Genomic DNA, 19,841 nt, shown 5'->3' with positions numbered 1-19,841 from the left:
GCAATTTTCCAAAGCTTCAGGCTTATCCTTGAACCTTTCTAAATGTGAATTGATGTCCATTGATGTCAGTGTAGTTTGTCAGAAATTGTAATATTCAAGTTAAAGATCAGGTATCATATTTAGGTATTATTATAACAAAGAATGAATTAGGAAGATGCTCCATAAATTTTAATCCACTGATTGAGAGTACACAGAAAAAACTTTGTATATGGCTCCAAAGAGATCTGTCGTTAAAGGGCAGAATTTTACTAGTCAAAGCTGAAGTCATTAAATTACGAGAAAAAAGTTGTTAAATTACGAGAACAAATTCGTTAAATTATGAGAAAAATGTTAAATTTCGAGAAACAAGTCGAGATAAAATGTTGAGAATAAAGTCATTAAATTATGAGAAAAAAAGTTGTTAAATTACGAGAACAAATTTGTTAAATTACGAATTTGTTCTCATAATTTAACGACTTTTTTCTCGTAATTTAATGACTTTATTCTCATAATTTAATGAGTTTATTCTCAACATTTTATCTTGACTTTTTTCTCAAAATTTAACATTTTTCTCATAATTTAACAAATTTGTTTTCGTAATTTAACAACTTTTTTCTCGCAATTTAATGACTTTTTTCTCGAAATGTAACAACTTTAATCTCGAGATGGTTTTATTTTTTAATTATTGCTTGGCCCTAATCCTCTTCTGTATTAAAGGGATAGTTCAGCCAAAAATTAAAATTCTGTCATCACTTACTCACCCTCAAGTTGTTTCAAACCTGTATAAATTTCTTTCTTCTGTTGAACACAAAAGAAGATATTTTAAAGAATGTCTTTAGCCAAACAGATGATGGACCCCAATTGACTTCCATAGTATTTTTTATACTGGAAGACAGTACAATTTTATACTGGAAGGGGTCCATCAACTCTTTGGTTTCCAACATCCTTCAAAATATCTTCTTTTGTGTTTAACAGAAGAAAGAAATTCATACATGTTTGAATAACTTGAGGGTGAGTAAATGATTGACAGAGTGAAGTATCCCTTGAAGTCCCCATCAAAAATCAAAGTTTAAGTTTTTTGGCTTTTAGTATGAATATGTTAGCCTTAATGTTATCAATAAGCTAGTGTGCTCCAATGACAAAATTTGCATTTAGAAGATATAAATATAAGCATTCAAAAAGTTCATTCTATATAGGGGGACGATTGGGATTAAACAAACTGAAACAATTAAAACTAAACAAGTCATTCTCTTTGTTCAATAAATAGATTAAGACAATATGTTTGTTTTATTTCTCATAATTGTATGTACAATCAGACCAAAATATAGTACACTTAATATATAAATTAATTGAATAGATCTAATTCAATTAAGACCTACTAAGCACCCAATCAATACCGACAGAAAAAAGTACAACGATTTACAGTATAAGACACGTTGACTGCTGAAACTTCAAATCTTAAATCTTTTAAGTTTTCAGAGCTTTTCACCAAATTCACAAAATTAGATGATACTGTGCTTTCAGTATAAACTCCATATTTTATCTCAGAGAATTTACTTGAATGTATTTAACATGAAAACTAATGTTGCTCACTTGCAACATTTTTTCAAATGAAAGTGAAGGCTTGATAAATGTCTAAAACTCTTCTCACACCGAGTACAGTGGTAAGGCTTCTCTCCAGTATGAACTCGCTCGTGCTTTTTCAGGCTTCCAGACAAAGTGAAACTCTTGTCACAATATGAGCACTTGTAAGGTTTTTCTCCAGTATGAATTCTTTGATGCTGTTTTAGATTGAAAGATGTTGTAAAGCTCTTCCCACAGTCAAAGCATACATGATCTCTCACTTCATCATGTGTTTTCTGGTGCAGTTTAAAACTGTCCAGCCGTGAAAAACTCTTTCCACAGAGAGAACACACATAAGGCCTCTCACCTGAATGAACTTTCAGGTGTTGTTTTAGATTTGATGATGAAATAAATTCTTTACCACACTGATCACAGTTAAATGGTTTTTCTCCAGAGTGAATGCGCAGATGAACTTTTAAAACTGTTGGATCCCTGAAACTCTTCTCACACTGAGTACAGTGGTACGGCTTCTCTCCAGTATGAACTCGCTCATGTGATTTCAGGTGTGCAGACTGAGCGAAACTCTTGTCACAAGATGTGCACTTGTAAGGTCTTTCTCCAGTATGAATTCTTTGATGCCGTTTCAGTTGAGTAGATGCAGTAAAGCTCTTTCCACATTCAAAGCACACATGATCTCTCACTTCATTATGTGTTTTCTGGTGCTGTTTAAAATTCACCAGCCAAGAAAAACTATTTCCACAGAGAGAACACACATACGGCTTCTCATCTGAATGAACTTTCAGGTGTCGTTTTAGACTTGATGACAATTTAAAATCTTTATCACACTGATCACAGTTAAATGGTTTTTCTCCAGAGTGAAGGAGCAGATGTTTATTGAGACTTGATGCATGAGAGAAACTCTTTCCACACTGAGTGCATGTATACGGTTTTTCTCCAGTGTGAACTCTCATGTGTTCGTTAAGGGTTCCTTTACGTTGGAAACTCTTTCCACACTGTGAGCAGGTGTGCAGCTTTTTGTCTTTTGTTCCTTGAGTTTTGAAGTCACAGTGTTTCTTCACATCATTTAGTTTGTGTCTTTGCTCCTTCACTTCCATCTGGTCTAAAATAAACATATTAAGAGTGTAGAATCAGTTCAAGGAGGATAAATATGAAAATTCAAAAGAACATTTAGCAGAAAACAAGACATCAGGTGTCTGTCTGTGTGATTGCCAATGATCTTTGATGTGCAAAGGTCAGTTCTGTTATTCACTTGTTAAAATGATTAAAACAGCTATATTATGATGATTTATACAATGTTATCTGCATATAATGTTATATAAAAGGTTATGATCATTTACATGCATTTCTCATTTATGTACAGCTTATTTTTTCACAGAATTATTGTCTCAAGAATGGACACCAACCTATTTGTTCCTCAGTATCTTCATGTTTTATTCTGAATGGTTCTGGATCACTCATGTCTTCAGTCTCCTCTTTAATAAACTCCATCTTTAACAGTCACACAGATTTCAGCTGCTATACCTGGAGTTTGTCCTTCTCTTGTAGGATGATGAATTGAATATTCCCAGTATTTATTGGTGAATTGTTGTGGGAGACACCAGATCTGCCAAATTCAAGGAGAAGTTACTGAATTTATGCTGAATGACTTTAATTATGAGTGGTGCAGGGATGACATCAGAACTCTGAAGTCTAATTCACCGCTGGTTCCTTCAAGATTTTCGTATGGGGATTTATAATTAATAATTTTCACACACCCATAGTGAAAATGCACAACTACTTTCACATTCTGCTTATTACAACTTGTGAATTTCTGGTCACAGCGTTCAGTAGGGGTGGGGGGAAAATTTGATTCTGAATCAATTTTCTAAATGTTAAATGATAACATAATGTTGACGAAAGGTAAAAGGCGGGACTCTAAAGCGCAAAAGTTGAGCACCCAGACGGTCTGTGGCACATAACAATGTGTGTCCACTGACGCAGAGCAGAGCGAGTGTTTTCAATTTATTTATGGAAGTTGAACTTCATGCTCACACGCAGCATGAAGCTCAACTTCCATAGAAATTCACTGAAAATGCTCACTGTGCTCCGCGCCAGTGAATACGCACCATAAGAGACCTATGATGGCTGAGCGAGAAATCTGACCGGCACTCTCTGTGTTAAAAGCTATCGTATGGAAGCATGTTGGCTTCTTTGAAGTTGAAGGGAAAAAGAACCTGGGCTGCGTTTCTCAAAAGCATCGTAAGCCTAAGTTGATCGTAGAGACCACTGAGGCAATTGTTCTATGATCAACTTAGGTTTACGATGGTATTGGGAAACGCTACCCTGGACAAGCCACACTATATGCAAGTTATGTTATTGCTATATTATTATATATTATTGTTATATTTCACATAAAAGGAGGATGTTGGTTATTAGTCTATTATTTTATTATAGTGGTTCAGAATACTTAAGTCTGTATTCATTTACTGTATGCTGCTACAGGCACACATTTCTTTTCCTGTTGGTTCATTGCAATGCTGGGACATATGCTGGCAAATGTAACCTTCCAGCTGTCTTGCCAAATCACTTCCATTTGTTTTATTATTAATTATATTTTAAGTAATTAATGATGGATCATTATACTCTGCTTTAAAAGTACCAAGTAGTTACAGAGTGGCAAAAAAGAAAATCTGTATATATATATATATATATAAGATGCATTAATATTCGTTTTATAATAACATCGCAGCCCACTGAATTGAGAGAAAAACAACAGGACCATCATGTTTAACTGAGCTGCTGAAAAGCCTCTTTGTCTCCAAATGTTTTTACCTCATTCATTATGGTGATGTCTGAGATCTTCTGTAAAGTAGAACATTAAGCATATTTTAGTGATGTCAACAGACGGGTCTTTAAAAAAAAACCTTCTCTGCCAACATATTACACTCTAATAATAAACCAGGACACATTTCGTTGCATAAGTACTTTGACACGTAGATGCTGGTTAATGTTAAATTGTAATCTGAGAACATCTCTCACCTGCAGAATGGAAATATACAGCATCCGGAGAAAATATTCCACATTTATCCTTCATTCACGATCGTTAACAGCGGCGCTTTAAGCTTCAACTGCTGAAAGCTTCAGCACTCGCCTCGTCTCTCGCGGTTCTCTCTTCTGCGCATACTCAGTTCGCGCGGTCTCATATTTCTTAAAGGTGCCGAAACCTGCAATAGACCCTTTTCACATTTACGTTTTTTTTTTTTTTTTTTTAAAGCGGAAGTCGTCATAGTTGGGTAAAATTATATAATATAGTGGTGAATGAGAAAATACCTAAAATATATTTTTTTTGTTTCCATTTGCTCAAATAGCAAAAGAAAAATGGTGTTTTCCACAATAGTGTTTTCACAATTTTCAAAATGAGGGAAAAAAAATAGAGATCGATTTATAACGACAGTCAGAAGAGAGAAAGATGTCATAGCTGCTGTATTAGAAACACCCTCACACCAGCGTAAACTAGTTTTATGTAATTTGAAGCTAAGGTAAGCATATGATAAGGTAATATAATATAATATAATATATCAGTAGGATATTGTTAGAAATGTACATACGTTTTTTTAAATGAAAATTTTTTTTTTTTTTTTTGCAGGGTTTACAATATTGATGACTGTTGAAACAGTCTGTGAAAAGGGTCTATTGCATTTGCGCAATTATTATCTTTACGTGAGCTGTGCAATGACACGGCTCCTCAGTGCATGAATCTGTTGCCCACAGTGACCACACCGGTGTGGATACTTTGGAATCCCAGATTCTACATCTTGGAAGTATGAACAAAATAAGAATTTTCACGGGAAAATTTCATCTGAACAAGTAACAAATCTGCCACTTTTGTTTTGCCCAACTGAGGAAAAAAGCATTACAACGATCGTTTAGCTCAGATCACATGCAAATTATTATTATTATTGTTATACTTTGTTCTCAAATTGTTAATGTTAACAGCATCAGCATTGCGTGACTGTGTATTTAGTGTATATTAGTGTTACCTGTAGATTTCAATTTCAGTAGCCATTCTGTAGTCTGAAGTGTTTTGCTTTTTGACCACGGCTGAATCTCCAGTTGTCACTGCTTGTCATTTGGACCTTTCTGGATTACAATCCGCCATCAAAATGATGAGTTTAATTATTCCAGCTGCTGTGAGAAAAAGTTATAAATGATCCATCACATGATATAGCCTACTGGCAGGGACTCGTTCCTTTCTGTTTACAGACGTGATGTAATGACACAAAGACCAACTGCTGCATGCTCGAATTTCCATCAGAAACCCACCAGTATGATTTTATATTTTAAAATATTATTACAAGCTTACCGTTGTTAATCGGGCTAAGATAATGAGATAGTTTTGAACACTAGCTGGTTATGTACCTGAACAAAAAATTGATTTTGGATCATTTTTAACCAAAAAAAGTTACGGACTGCAACTTTAAATAGATCAATCAAAACAAAGATGTTGTTTCAGTTTGATCTCTCATAATGTTATGTACGATTACAATTATGTACAATTTAGTACACTTGAAAAATAAGTAAATTACATGAATATATTTTATTCAAGACCTGCTAAGCACACAATCCAAAATAAAACTACAACGACTTTATTTACACTGTGAGAGCTGTTAACTTTCTAGTTTTCCAAGCATTTCACCAAAATTAGATGATTTTAGTAAAAACTCCATATTTTATTTCAGAGAATTTACTTTAATGTATTTGACAAGAAAACAAATGCTGCTCACTTGCAATGTTTTTTAATGAGTTTGAAGGATGATAAATGTTTAAAACTTTCCCCAGAACTAATTCTTTGATCCCAGGTGGAAAAAAAGTACATTTCTATAATGTACTTAAAGTGCTCTATTTTCGTGCACTAATTTTGTACTTAATATACTAAAGATTCTTTTTTAGTACTTAAGATAATCTTAAGAACATCTAAGTGTACTCAACTGTGCTATTTTGAGACACCATGAATTTGAACTAAAATATGCTATTAATATCTCTGCATTTAAAAAATACTACTTATAGTACATTTGAACCCATACTGTACTACAAGTGGTTACTAAGTACATTTTTTAAATACAGAGATAGTATATTAAAAGTACATTTAAGTTTATGTTTCATGGTGTCTCAAAAAAGCACAGTTGAGTACACTTATATGTTCTTAAAATTATCGTTAGTACTAAAGAAGAATTTTTAGTATATTAAGTACAAAATTAGTGCATGAAAATAGAGCACTTTAAGTACATTATAGAAATTTACTTTTTTCACCTGGGATGTAGTAACTTAGATATAGTAAAACTCTTCTTACACTCACAACACACATGGTCTCTCACTTCATTTTTTTTGTTTTGTTTTTTCAGTTTAAAACTGCTCATCCTTGAAAAATTTCATAAAGTTCACTAAATTAACTTTCAGGTGCTGTTTTAAATGTGATTATGAAATAAACTTTTTACCACAATGATCACAGTTAAATTATTTTTCTCCAGAATGAATGTGTAAATGAATACTGAGAGCTTTGGTACTTTTAAAACTCTTCTCACACTGAGTACAGTGGTATGGCTTCTCTCCAGTATGAACTCGCTCATGAGATTTCAGGTTTCCAGACTTAGTGAAACTCTTGTCACAATAAGAGCACTTATAAGGTCTTTCTCCAGTATGAAGTCGCTCATGTGATTTCAGGCTTCCAGAATAAGTAAAACTCTTGTCACAATGTGAACACTTGTAAGGTTTTTCTCCAGTATGAATTCTTTGATGTTGTTTCAGTTCAGAAGTTGTAATAAAGCTCTTCCCACAGTCACAACACACATGATCTTTCACTTCATCATGTGTTTTCTGGTGTCGTTTAAAACTGCCCAGCCATGGAAAACTCCTTCCACAGAAAGAACACACATAAGGCCTCTCACCTGAATGAACTTTCTGATGTTTTTTTAGATGTGATGATGAAATAAAATCTTTACCACAATGATCACAGTTAAATGTTTTTTCTCCAGAATGAATGCGCAGATGATCATATAGACCTGATGTTTGAGAAAAACTCTTTCCACACTGAGCGCATGTAAACGGTTTTTCTCCAGTGTGAATTCTCATGTGATTGTTAAGATATTGTTTTATTCTGAAACTCTTTCCACACTGAGTACAGTAGTACGGCTTCTCTCCAGTATGAACTCGTTTGTGAGTTTCCAGGATTCCAGACTTACTGAAACTCTTCTTACAATATGAGCACTTGTAAGGTCTTTCTCCAGTATGAATTGTCTCATGTGATTTCAGGGTTTCAGAATGACTGAAACTCTTCTTACAATATGAGCACTTGTAAGGTTTTTCTCCAGTATGAATTCGTTGGTGCCGTTTCAGATGACTAGATATAGTAAAACTCTTTCCACACAGAGAACACACATAAGGCTTCTCATCTGAATGAACTTTCAGGTGTCTACTTAGATGTGATGATGAAATAAACTTTTTACCACACTGATCACAGTTAAATGTTTTTTCTCCAGAGTGAAGGAGCAGATGATTATTGAGACCTGATGCTTGAGAAAAACTCTTTCCACACTGAGTGCATGTTAACGGTTTCTCTCCAGTGTGAACTCTCATGTGTTTGTTAAGGTTTCCTTTTTGTGCAAAACTCTTTCCACACTGTGAGCAGGTGTGCATCTTTTTGGCTTTTGTTCCTTGAGTTTTGTTAAAGCTATGATGTTCCTCCTCAATTTTCTCCAGTTCTTTTCTTTGCTCTTTCATGTCCATCTGATCTAAAATAGACATATAAAATAAAAATAAAATAATAGATTCTGTCATTATCTTGTTAATATGATCACAATGTGTTTTACAATGAAAGCCTACAAGATTATGATTAAAAATTATATAAAGCATTTCTGCATCAGTTATCATTCATATACTGCTTAATATCTCACAGTTACCAAAGCAGTAAACAATGAAGAATCAAGAATGGACACCAACCTATTTGTTCCTCAGTATCTTCATGTTTTATTCTGGATGGTTCTGGATCACTCATGTCTTCAATCTCCTCTTTAATAAACTCCATCTTTAACAGTCACACAGATTTCAGCTGCTATACCTGGAGTTTGTCCTTCTCTTGTAGGATGATGTGAATATTCCCAGTAATTATTGGTGAATTGCTGTTGGAGACACCAGATCTGTCAAATTCAAAGAGAAGTTAGACAACACAGACTTTTAAGCAGTTATGTTCATTTTTTAAAATGTACATTTATAATAAGTAACTAGATAAGACATTTTGCGGGTGTGAGTGCAAGAACAAAATGTAAAAGTATCATCAAGTTATGTTTACCAGGGGCTTTATTTTATTCATAAACTGAAAAACCCCACAGAAACTTACCAGATTGTCTGACCTCCTCACTCACTTTCTTCCAAGCAAGATCATTTTTATTCCTGTTTCTATAAAAGTATGAAGATGTATCTTACAGCGACAATGATTTTGTCCTCCATTGTTGTTTCGGATTTCTGCCTCCGTCACTACTAGAGCAAGCTCCTGATTGGTTAAAGCTGTGCCAATTATCGCCAAAGTTCAGATTTTTCAACTTGCCTGATTCGCCCGAAACGCTCAATCTGCGCTGCGTCATTCACGCTGCCTCATTTGCGGGAATCGCACCGTTGGATCATTTTTTACCTCTAATACACCACTATGTCCAACTGCATTCATCACTCGATTCGTAAGGTCTGATCGCGCTCTGACAATGGCAGTGATGTCTCGCGCATATACTTCAATGAGTGCTAGACATCACTGCCATTGTCAGAGCGCGATCAGACCTTACGAATCGAGTGATGAATGCAGTTGGACATAGTGGTGTATTAGAGGTAAAAAATGATATAAATACTGTTCGGTTTCTCGTACAAACCGATCGTTTCGTGTCTTAGGACATCAATGTGCCATCACGAGCCGCAGGGTTTCATTTGGATTTGTCTGTCATGTTTTATTTACTCTTATAGTCCAAGTTCCCGCTGACTTGCATTATACCACTGACAGACGGCAGCGGTTGGAGTTAAAAAATCATCATTTGTGTTTTAATGAAGAAACAAAGACACCTACATCTTGGATGCCCTGGGGGTAAACATCAAATTTTCATTTTTGGGTGAACTATCCCTTTAAAGCCTCGTTTACACTGCACGCGTCTGCGGCACCGACAAGGTTTTGTTCCGTCCTCTAGTTGACAGTGTCAACTCACACCAGAAGCATTTTAGAAGCGAAGCGGCTGGATTTGTGAGACCACGAGATTTGCCTGTCTGACATTTTTTTTCCTTTTTTTTTTTTCGTGTTTTTAATGGCTAAATCAGGGCCGTTTCTAGCCTTTTTGGCACCCTAGGCGAGATCCCTATTGAGCTTTTCATGATGATGAAACTAAAACACTTAATCCAGGTAAGCACGAATGACGACGTTCCTTGCCGCCTTCTAATCTTGTTTCTCTAATCTCTTCCTAACAGCAGCGGCCACTATCACCAGGAGACTTGTCACTCAGATAATATGCAAGTAATCATAATGCCTCGAAATGGCAAAAGTACGAAATAATAATAATAGTATTAATAAATCAAGCACAGCGTTAGTTCAGTCAGGCCACGTAGGCATAGTGCTTCGACCAGCTGACTGCAATCGCTCCAATCACTACCATTCTCCTATTAGACACGGGACATATATACGTGGCATTGCTGCTCGGTAAGTATGCTCAAACTGCTCGCAACCCTCCCTCCCTCCCTCCCCATTATAAGCATGAGCATATTACTGTGCACCTTCTGGTTGTTGTCTTCTTTTGTTTCAGATCACTAAGGCTTTCAAGTCCCAGCTGGCATGGACCTCACTGCTGAGAGACACTCATCCTCATAACCAAGCTACAGTATAGACGTCTCACTGCCATATCTACACGATTACCATATTAGCTTATTAAGACATTACAAAGTGTCTTAATTGTCTATGTATTTCCAAGCTGATGGTTCCAGTGGGTTAATGTTAAGCTCTTGTATGGTCAATTAATTTTGGAGCAAGAACCCCCATAAGGAACCATACGGCCAAAGATAATTGTGTTCAATAAACTCAAGTAACTTGTCAAAGTGGTCCTGTCTGAATTATTATTATTTTTATTTTATTAGTGTTTATACATATAAATCTCTTGGAGGGGCGAGGGCTCTCACTGGCGCCCCCCAGCTGTTTGTGCCCTAGGCGACCGCCTAGTTTGCCTATGCCTAGAAAGGGCTCTGGGCTAAATTATTATATTTTGTCTGGTTTAATTGTGTTTATTGCTATGCTATATTTTATTTTGCTGTAGCCTACAGACTAAGTTAATACACTTAAAAGTCCAGTTATGGATGACAAGGACAACAATTTTTCAAGTTTGTCAACTTCGAATCTCTTTAGTGAAGTGGCGTGGTGAGCCGCTTCTGGGATGCTTCTAAAATGCACCGCGGCGCAGCTGATGTAAACACAAGCATTGACTAGAGAGGCCGCATATCAGCTCCGGTAGCCGCATCGCAGCCATAACGTGAACGCACCATTGGAGCATCCGACTCCCATGCAGAAGGGCCGGGTTTGCATCTCGCTTGGATCAGGCAGGTGTGGAGGGGCTACATAAACATGCCTTATAAAAAAGGTGTGCATCTTGAGGCAAAACAATGGCACTGAGAAATTTTAAGATATGTCAGTGCAAGTTGCTTTCAGCTCAATAATGTATTTTAATCTGGTGCTAGGGTTAAAGGCACACTATGTAATTTTTCGCCGCTAGAGGACGCTAATTCAAAACAAAGGCATAGCTTGATTACACCTTAATTTCACGGAATAATGGAGGGGTTGTCTTCACATCTACATCAGATTATTAATGTTACTGTAGTATGAAATAGAGCAGGGCTGAGTGCTGTGCAAGTAGAAAAAAGGCTGCCCGAGTAATTGCTAATGAGAGACGAGCGCGACACACACGGCTCGAGAGCAGTGGAACTTTTATTATGCCACAATCATCGCTTCTGCTTCTTCCAGTCAGTCGTATGTGGGGTAAAGCAGCATTGTTTTATCATATTACATACATTTGTGTGTTGAAAGTAGTTATAGTGCTACTCTACGTTCACAACTGCGTTGAGACAAAATATATGTTAAGATATGAAAGTGCAAGTTTCTTTCAGATAACACAGCTCAAACATGCATTTTAGTTTATTATTAGCTTAAGCATTGTCTGTGAAATCGGGGGATAATCTATTAAATCATTTTAGGTATTTCCATAATTTCTACAAAAATAAAATCGCAAATTGAGGGTATGCGGGTATTATGTCATTGATAGGCATCCATGTCCTGATTAAAATGGCATATTTCTCTGGATTGAAACATTCTTGGAAACAAAATACATAATTGTTCTAGTGTTTTTCTGATATTTTAATCTAAACATTTTACATATTGTGCATTAAAGTCTTGTCTATGAAACTGTGCAAAGGAAACAACAGGACCATCATGTTTTACTGAGCTGCTGAAAAGCCTCTGTCTCCAAAAGTTCCCTGTTTTCACCTCATTTATTATGGTGAGGTCTGAGATCTTCTGTAAAGTGGAACATTAAGCACATTTTAACGGTGTCAACAGACAAGACTGTGAAAAACTCTCTGCCAACATATTTTTACACTAATAATAAAGCAGCACATATTTCGTTAGGTAAGTACTTTCACACGTAGTGGCTGGTTAATGTTAAACAACATTGTAATCTGAGAACATCTCTCACCTGCAGACTGGAAATATATGGCATCTGGAGAAAATATTCCATATATATACTTAATTCACGATCATTAACAGCGTCGCTTTCAGCGTCTAAGTGTTGAAAGCTTCAGCACTCGCCTCGTCTCTCACGCTTCTCTCTTCTGCGCATCCTCAGTGCGCGCGGTGTCATGTTTCTTAAAGTTGCCGCATATTTTTAAAGGGATAGTTCACTCAAAAATGAAAGTTAGGTTATCATTCACTCACCCTTAATTAGTTCCAAACAAGTATGAATTTCTTTCTTCTGGTGAATTTTTGGCTTCTGTTTTAATTGTATTTTCTGTGACATTCTGTTCAGTTTTTGAACAAGTTGTTTTTCCCTGTTATGAAATCCTGTAAATCCTTTATATTTGTACCACTCACAGCAGTAATATTACTGAAATCTTTAAAACCATCTAATATTTTATAGATTCTATTACATCCACCATATCTGGTGAACTGAAGCTTTGGATCTTTATTGTTCCTATATGCAGTCAATATAAAATAAAGATAAAAATCAAGTCCAACATCTTTGTATGATACAAAACCTGAACATTTGGTTAACAATAATATTGTGCATCCCAAACTATTTATCACAGTATTAATGGTAGCCTACACTATGTAAAAGTTTTGGATTAAAATATTGACTTGTGCACTTACATTATCCCAAATGTTTCCAAGAATGTTTAAATCCAGAGAAATCAGTTATTTTTACACAGGACACGGAGCGTGTCTGTGTGTGGCCTATCAATGACATCATACCCGCGTTACCCTCGATTTCCAGTTTTATTTTGTATAAACCATGGAAACACCAAAGACGCTATAATAAATTGTTTTATTAGACAAGGGAACAACTGTTTGCATACATTCATCAACAGAAAACTAATCATGTTATATAACTCAACCCAGTAAGTCTCGTTTAAATCTTGTTTTCTTGATTTACCACGAGTATTATGTTTTACCATGCCTAATGTCACAGAGCGAATGTACAGAATAATGTTATAACATAATTTCCAACACACACAAATGTATCTAATATGATAAAACAGTGCTGCTTTACCCACATACGCTTGACAGGAAGAAGCAGAAGCAGTGACTGCGGCATAATAAAAGTTTGGCTCAATCTAAGCATCATCCAGCTACGCCTGTTTTGAATAGGCGACCTCTAGTGGTGAAAAACTACACAGTGTGCCTTTAAGATAGAATGTTTAAACTCAATTAAAACTAAACAACTCATTCTCAGTGTTCATTAAACAGATCAAGACAAGATGTTGTTTCTGTTTTATTTCTCACAATTACATGAATATCAGAACAATAAAGTACACTTAGTATAAGTAAATTAATTGAATGCACTAATTCAAATAAGACCTACTAAGCACACAATCAATCCTGACAGAAAAAAAACACTATTTACAGTGTAAAGCTTCAGCAATGTGAAGCTACAAATCTTTTATCTTTCAAGTTTTCTGAGCTTTTCACCAAATTCTTAAAATTAGATGATATTGTGCTTTTAGTATAAACTCCATATTTTATCACAGATAATTTACTTGAATGTATTTGACATGAAAACAAATGTTGCTCACTTGCAACATTTTTTCATATGAGTGTGAAAGTTGGATGAATGTCTAAAACTCTTCTCACACTGAGTACAGTTGTACGGCTTCTCTCCGCTATGAACTCGCTCATGAATTTTCAGATGTCGTTTTAGATTTGATGAGGAAATAAACTTTTTATCACACTGATCACAGTTAAATGGTTTTTCTCCAGAGTGAACGCGCAGATGAATTTCTAAACCTCTTGGATCGCTGAAATACCTTCCACACTGAGTACAGTGGTACGGCTTCTCTCCGGTATGAACTCGCTCATGTATTTTCAGGTGTCCTAACCGAGTGAAACTCTTGTCACAATATGAACACTTGTAAGGTTTTTGTCCAGTATGGATTATTTGATGCTGTTTCAGAAACTCAGCTGTAGTAAAGCTCTTCCCACAGTCCAAACACACATGATCTCTCACTCCATCATGTATTTTCTGGTGCTGTTTAATACTGTCCAGCCGTGAAAAACTCTTTCCACAGAGAGAACACACATAAGGCTTCTCATCTGAATGAACTTTCAAGTGTTGTTTTAGATTTGATGATGAAATAAAATCTTTACCACACTGATCACAGTTAAATGGTCTTTCTCCAGAGTGAAAGAGCAGATGATATTTTAAACCTACTGAATCTCTGAAACTCTTCTCACACTGAGTACAGTGGTACGGCTTCTCTCCAGTATGAACTCGCTCATGTATTTTCAGGTGTCCTAACCGAGTGACACTCTTGTCACAATATGAGCACTTGTAAGGTTTTTCTCCAGTATGAATTCTTTGATGCAGTTTCAGGGCCTCAGCTGTAGTAAAGCTCTTCCCACAGTCCAAACACACATGATCTCTCACTTCATCATGTGTTTTCTGGTGCAGTTTAAAACTGTTCATCCTTGAAAAACTCTTTCCACAGACAAAACACACATAAGGCTTCTCACCTGAATGAATTTTCAGATGTTGTTTTAGATTTGATGAGGAAATAAACTTTTTACCACACTGATCACAGTTAAATGGTTTTTCTCCAGAGTGAACACGCAGATGTATTTCTAAACCTTTTGTATCGCTGAAATACCTTTCACACTGAGTACAGTGGTACGGCTTCTCTCCAGTATGAATTTGCTCATGCTTTTTCAGGTTTCCAGACTGAGCAAAACTCTTGTCACAATATGAGCACTTGTAAGGTTTTTCTCCAGTATGAATTCTTTGGTGCTGTTTCAGGTGAGTAGATGCAGTAAAGCTCTTTCCACATTCAAAGCACACATGATCTCTCACTTCATCATGTGTTTTCTGGTGCTGTTTTAAATGACACAGCCATGAAAAACTCTTTCCACAGAGAGAACACACATACGGCTTCTCATCTGAATGAACTTTCAGGTGTCGTTTTAGACTTGATGACAAATTAAAATCTTTATCACACTGTTCAGAGTTAAACAGTTGTTCTCCAGAGTGAACGCACAGATGAATTCTGAGTCCAGATATATATGGGAAACTCTTTCCACACTGTGAGCAGGTGTGCAGCTTTTTGTCTTTTGTTCCTTGTATTTTGAAGTCACAGTGTTTCTTCACATCATTTAGTTTGTGTCTTTGATCCTTCACTTCCATGTGATCTAAAATGAACATATTAAGAGTGTAGAATCAGTTCAAGGAGGATAATTATGAAAATTCAAAATAACATTTAGCAGAAAACAAAGATATAAGGTATCTGTCTGTGTATCAAATATCTTTGATGTACAAAGGTCAGTTCTGTCATTCACTTGTTAATATGATTAAAACAGCTATATTATGACAATTTATAAAATGTTATCTGCATATAATGTTATATACAAGGTTATCATGCATTTCTCTATCATTTATCATTTACAGAGCTTATTTTTTCACAGAATTATTGACTCAAGAATGGACACCAACCTATTTGTTCTTCAGTATCTTCATCTTTTATTCTGGATGGCTCTGAAATACTGATGTCTTCAATCTCCTCTTTAATAAACTCCATCTTTAACAGTCACACAGATTTCAGCTGCTACACCTGGGGTTTGTCCTTCTCTTGTAGGATGATGTGAATATTCCCAGTATAATAAATACTGAATTACTTGTGGGAGAGACACCAGATCTGCCAAATTCAAAGAGAAGTTACTGAATTTATACTGAATTACACACACTCATAGTGAAAACGACAACTACTTCCACGTTCTGCTTATTAAAACTCAGGAGTTTCCGGAGACAGTGTTCAGAAAAACCACATACGTGCAAACTCAGATTATTTCTATACGATTTATCGTTGTCAATTTATTAAAATAATGAATAATGTTCTCTGCGCTAACATGAATTATCTTCAACCTGCTGAAATATTGCTGAATACCCCTGTCTGGATGGAAGAGTCAGGAAGTTTCAGTCAGAATATTTTTTTTCAGGTTTTTTGGGGCTGATTCAGCATGTAGAATCAGCATCGGGCTGTCATGTGAGACAGATAACTCTGATTGGCTGTTCAAGTTTAGTAAACAAGTCAAAGCGCAAGAATAATAGCAAAACAAGAAGGAAGAAGAGCAAAGAAGTCAAGGTGGTACACATAGAAGGCCATTTTAATTTTACGTCATGTACCTGAGTGTTCCTGGGTGAATGTTTAGTCAAGTCAAGTCACCTTTATTTATATAGCGCTTTTTACAATGCAGATTGTGTCAAAGCAGCTTTACAGTGATAACTGGTATATAATTTTGGCTGCACAGCAGCTCTTAAGAATAGTGTCAATGCAGGCAGATCAAAGCACTGTTGAATATCAAATGTCAAGTCAAATGTCAAGTGTCCCCAACTAAGAAAGCCAAAGGTGACAGCGTCAAGGAACCCAAACTCCAACAGGTGACATCAGGTGGCAAATAGGTGTTAAAATGGAGAAAAAAAACTTGGGAGAAAACAGGCTTAATATTTAATATGTTTAATATTAACGTGAGCCGAGTGGAATGTAGAAAGTGATCAGCATAAATGATATTCAAAACAATAGCATGCGCTGCTATGTTTACAGTTTGTGATATATCTGTAGCCTGAAGTGCTGGTCTCCCTTTCTGAAATTACGAATATAGACGAATATATATGAAAAAAATAGACAGCAGTCTCCTTAAGCCCAAAGTATAGTTCACTTTCTACGCATACGTGAGGGTCAGCGTACAGTGCGTGTGACGCAAATTTTGTCATCAGTAGAGTACACTGTGTGCAGAATTATTAGGCAAGCTGACTTTCTGATCATATTTTTTTTCCAAGCACATTTTACCAATTTCAATCCACATCAATCTTAATAACTACTATTAATGATGTTTTTAATCATTTATAAGTGATATATAATTGTTCATGAAGGCTGGAAATGAAAAATGCTTTATATTCAGGTGTGCAGAATTATTAGGCAGGTTTGCTTTTACAGGCAAAATGAGCCAAAAAAGAGATTTAACTCAGACTGAAAAGTCAAAAATGATTAAATACTCATGAGAAGGACGCAATACTAATGCAATACTAGAAATTGCAAAGTTAAAGCATGACCAAGGGAAAGCAAAATGCTCATTGGGTCAGCGGGGTCATACAAAAACAGGTGGAAAAGAAAAGACACATGTTAACTGCAAAAGAGTTAAGAATTAAGGTGAAGAGTTAAGTGTGAAACCATCAGGAACCCTTTAGTCTCCAGCGCCACCATTTTCCAGAACTGCAACCTACCTGGAGTCTCCAGAAGTGCAAGGTGTCAAGATCTCAGAGACTTAGGTTAGCTAAAGAATCCTAAAAGTGGTTATAAAATACATGAAGACTGGGTTTTTATAGGCCTTATAGACAGACAGATTGAGAGTGACTCCTGAAGGACCAGCACCACATCCTCTTTTACCACTGTTTGAAGAATTTATCTTCCAGAATCTGGTAGTAAGTTTTGGAAGATCATTTTTAGTCCATCTCTGCAAGACGGATATTTCAGGATTAGAGAGGGACTAAAAGTGAACTCCCACACTTTACTGCCAGATTCTGGAAGATAAATTCTTCAAACAGTGGTACAAGAGGATGTGGTGCTGGTCCTTCAGGAGTCACTCTCAAGCTGTCTGTCTATAAAGCCTATAAAAACCCAGTCTTCATGTATTTCACAACACTTCAGCTTGTGATTCTTATTAAGTGTGGGTCATTTTTTAGGATTATTTAGCTAACCTAAGTCTCTGAGATCCTGGCACCTTGCACTTCTGAAGACTCCAGGTAGGTTGCAGTTCTGGAAAATGGTGACGGTGGAGACTAAAGGGTTCCTGATGATTTCACACTTAATTCTTCACCTTAATTCTTAACTCTTTTGCAGTTAACATGTGTCTTTTCTTTTCCACCTGATTTTGTATGACCCCGCTGACCCAATGAGCATTTTGCTTTCCCTTGGTCATGCTTTAACTTTGCAATTTCTAGTATTGCATTAGTATTGCGTCCTTCTCATGAGTATTTAATAATTTTTGACTTTTCAGTCTGAGTTAAATCTCTTTTTTGGCTCATTTTGCCTGTAAAAGCAAACCTGCCTAATAATTCTGCACACCTGAATATAAGGCATTTTTCATTTCCAGCCTTCATGAACAATTATATATCACTTATAAATGATTAAAAACAATATTAATAGTAGTTATTAAGATTGATGTGGATTGGAATTGGTAAAATGTGCTTAGAAAAAAAATATGATCAGAAAATCAACTTGCCTAATAATTCTGCACACAGTGTATATGCGTGTACTGTTTTTTGCAGTATTTAGTTTATCCACAAGGTGGCAACTGGGGCGTTGATTCACAAGGTAGTTAAAGAAAAACTGCATTTAACAGAACAGACCGGAACGCATGCAAGCTACCGAGGCCTACATAGATAAGAGACTTGTGTGAAGAGTTTAAAAAGTACCCTCAATTGTACAACTCTAGCATGAAAGAATACAAAAATATTTACGTGGGTTGTAACTCGTGGTGAGATTTTGCTCAAAACTGTGCATGCGCCAAAGGCCTATGCATTCGTATGAGTCATATGAAGTAAACTTTTGCAAGGCTGTGCGTTCGACTGTGCGCATACACTAGCGTACGCGTAAAAAAACGAAGTATACCCAGGGCTTTACACGCAGCCGCAGAACGTGCATGCTGGCTGACAGTCGGCTTTAGTTCTCTGTATTCACATGCATTTTTTTGCACAGACGCTGGTGACAACATAGTCGACCTTTATCAGTGCTAGTTCTTTGGCATCTGTTTGGTGTGTCCCTAACCTTAGTCCAATTAGGACATTTAAGTAGATTTTTTAAACATGTCTTAGTAAAAATGTGTGTATCTTGAGACAAAACAATGGCACTGAGATATTTTAAGATATATCAGTGCAATTTGCTTTCAGTTAAAACAACTCAATAATGTATAGCAGTCTAGGAGTAGGCTTAAACCTTGTCTGTGAAACTGAGAGAGAAACAACAGGAACATGTTTACTGAGCTGCTGAAAAGCCTCATTGTCTTCAAAAGTTTTTTGTTTTCACCTTATTTATTATGGTGATATCTGAAATCTTCTTTAAAGTGGAACATTAAGCACATTTTAACAGACAAGAGTATGTATTAAAAAACTCTCTACTAACATATTATTAGGCCATACACTGTAGTAATAAAACAGGACATATTTCGTTACATTAGTACTTTAACACGTAGTGACTGGTTAATGTTAAACTGTAATCTGAGAACATCTCTCACCTGCAGACTGAAAATATACAGCATCTAGAGAAAATATTCCACATTTATTCCTTGTTCGACGTTAACAGCGTCGCTTTCAGCGTCTAAGTGGTGAAAGCTTCAGCACTCGCCTCGTCTCTCGCGATTCTCTCTTCTGCGCATCCTCAGTGCGCGCGGTGTCATATTTCTTAAAGGTGCCGCATATTCTTAAAGGGATAGTTCAGCCAAAAATTAAAATTCTGTCATCACTTACTCACCCTCA

At 36.1% G+C, this 19,841-nt stretch overlaps 3 protein-coding genes across 9 annotated transcripts in view; all 3 read right to left on the bottom strand.

Annotated features, from left to right (window-relative positions):
* LOC125248609 (gastrula zinc finger protein XlCGF52.1-like) overlaps nt 1-19,841 on the bottom strand; it is a 244,508-nt gene that overhangs the window by 127,184 nt on the left and 97,483 nt on the right. The window lies entirely within an intron of this gene.
* LOC125248594 (zinc finger protein 239-like) overlaps nt 1,002-19,841 on the bottom strand; it is a 30,654-nt gene continuing 11,814 nt past the window's right edge. The window contains exons 1-4 of one of the 7 annotated variants that reach the window (XM_048160594.1): nt 4,582-4,784; nt 4,375-4,404; nt 2,967-3,166; nt 1,002-2,662 (exon numbers count right to left, since the gene is read on the bottom strand). In XM_048160594.1, coding sequence (XP_048016551.1) covers nt 1,569-2,662; nt 2,967-3,051 — 1,179 coding nt within the window. In that variant the 5' untranslated portion in view covers nt 3,052-3,166; nt 4,375-4,404; nt 4,582-4,784 and the 3' untranslated portion in view covers nt 1,002-1,568. Of the gene's footprint in view, nt 2,663-2,966; nt 3,167-4,374; nt 4,405-4,581; nt 4,785-8,538; nt 8,736-12,302; nt 12,458-13,162; nt 15,503-15,803; nt 16,006-19,600; nt 19,830-19,841 lie in introns of those variants that run through there. The other 6 variants (XM_048160595.1, XM_048160598.1, XM_048160596.1 and 3 more) reach the window with 6 other exon arrangements.
* Nucleotides 6,905-19,841, bottom strand: part of LOC125248616 (zinc finger protein 501-like) — an 81,607-nt gene continuing 68,670 nt past the window's right edge. Inside the window, exon 6 of the mRNA XM_048160639.1 lies at nt 6,905-8,330. Coding sequence (XP_048016596.1) covers nt 7,057-8,330 — 1,274 coding nt within the window. The 3' untranslated portion in view covers nt 6,905-7,056. The remainder of the gene's footprint in view (nt 8,331-19,841) is intronic.

Source organism: Megalobrama amblycephala, linkage group LG16 (genome assembly GCF_018812025.1).
Source record: "Megalobrama amblycephala isolate DHTTF-2021 linkage group LG16, ASM1881202v1, whole genome shotgun sequence".
Lineage (NCBI taxonomy): Eukaryota > Metazoa > Chordata > Actinopteri > Cypriniformes > Xenocyprididae > Megalobrama > Megalobrama amblycephala.
Note: the sequence above shows the minus strand (reverse complement) of the source record. Positions and strands in the feature narration are given on the sequence as shown.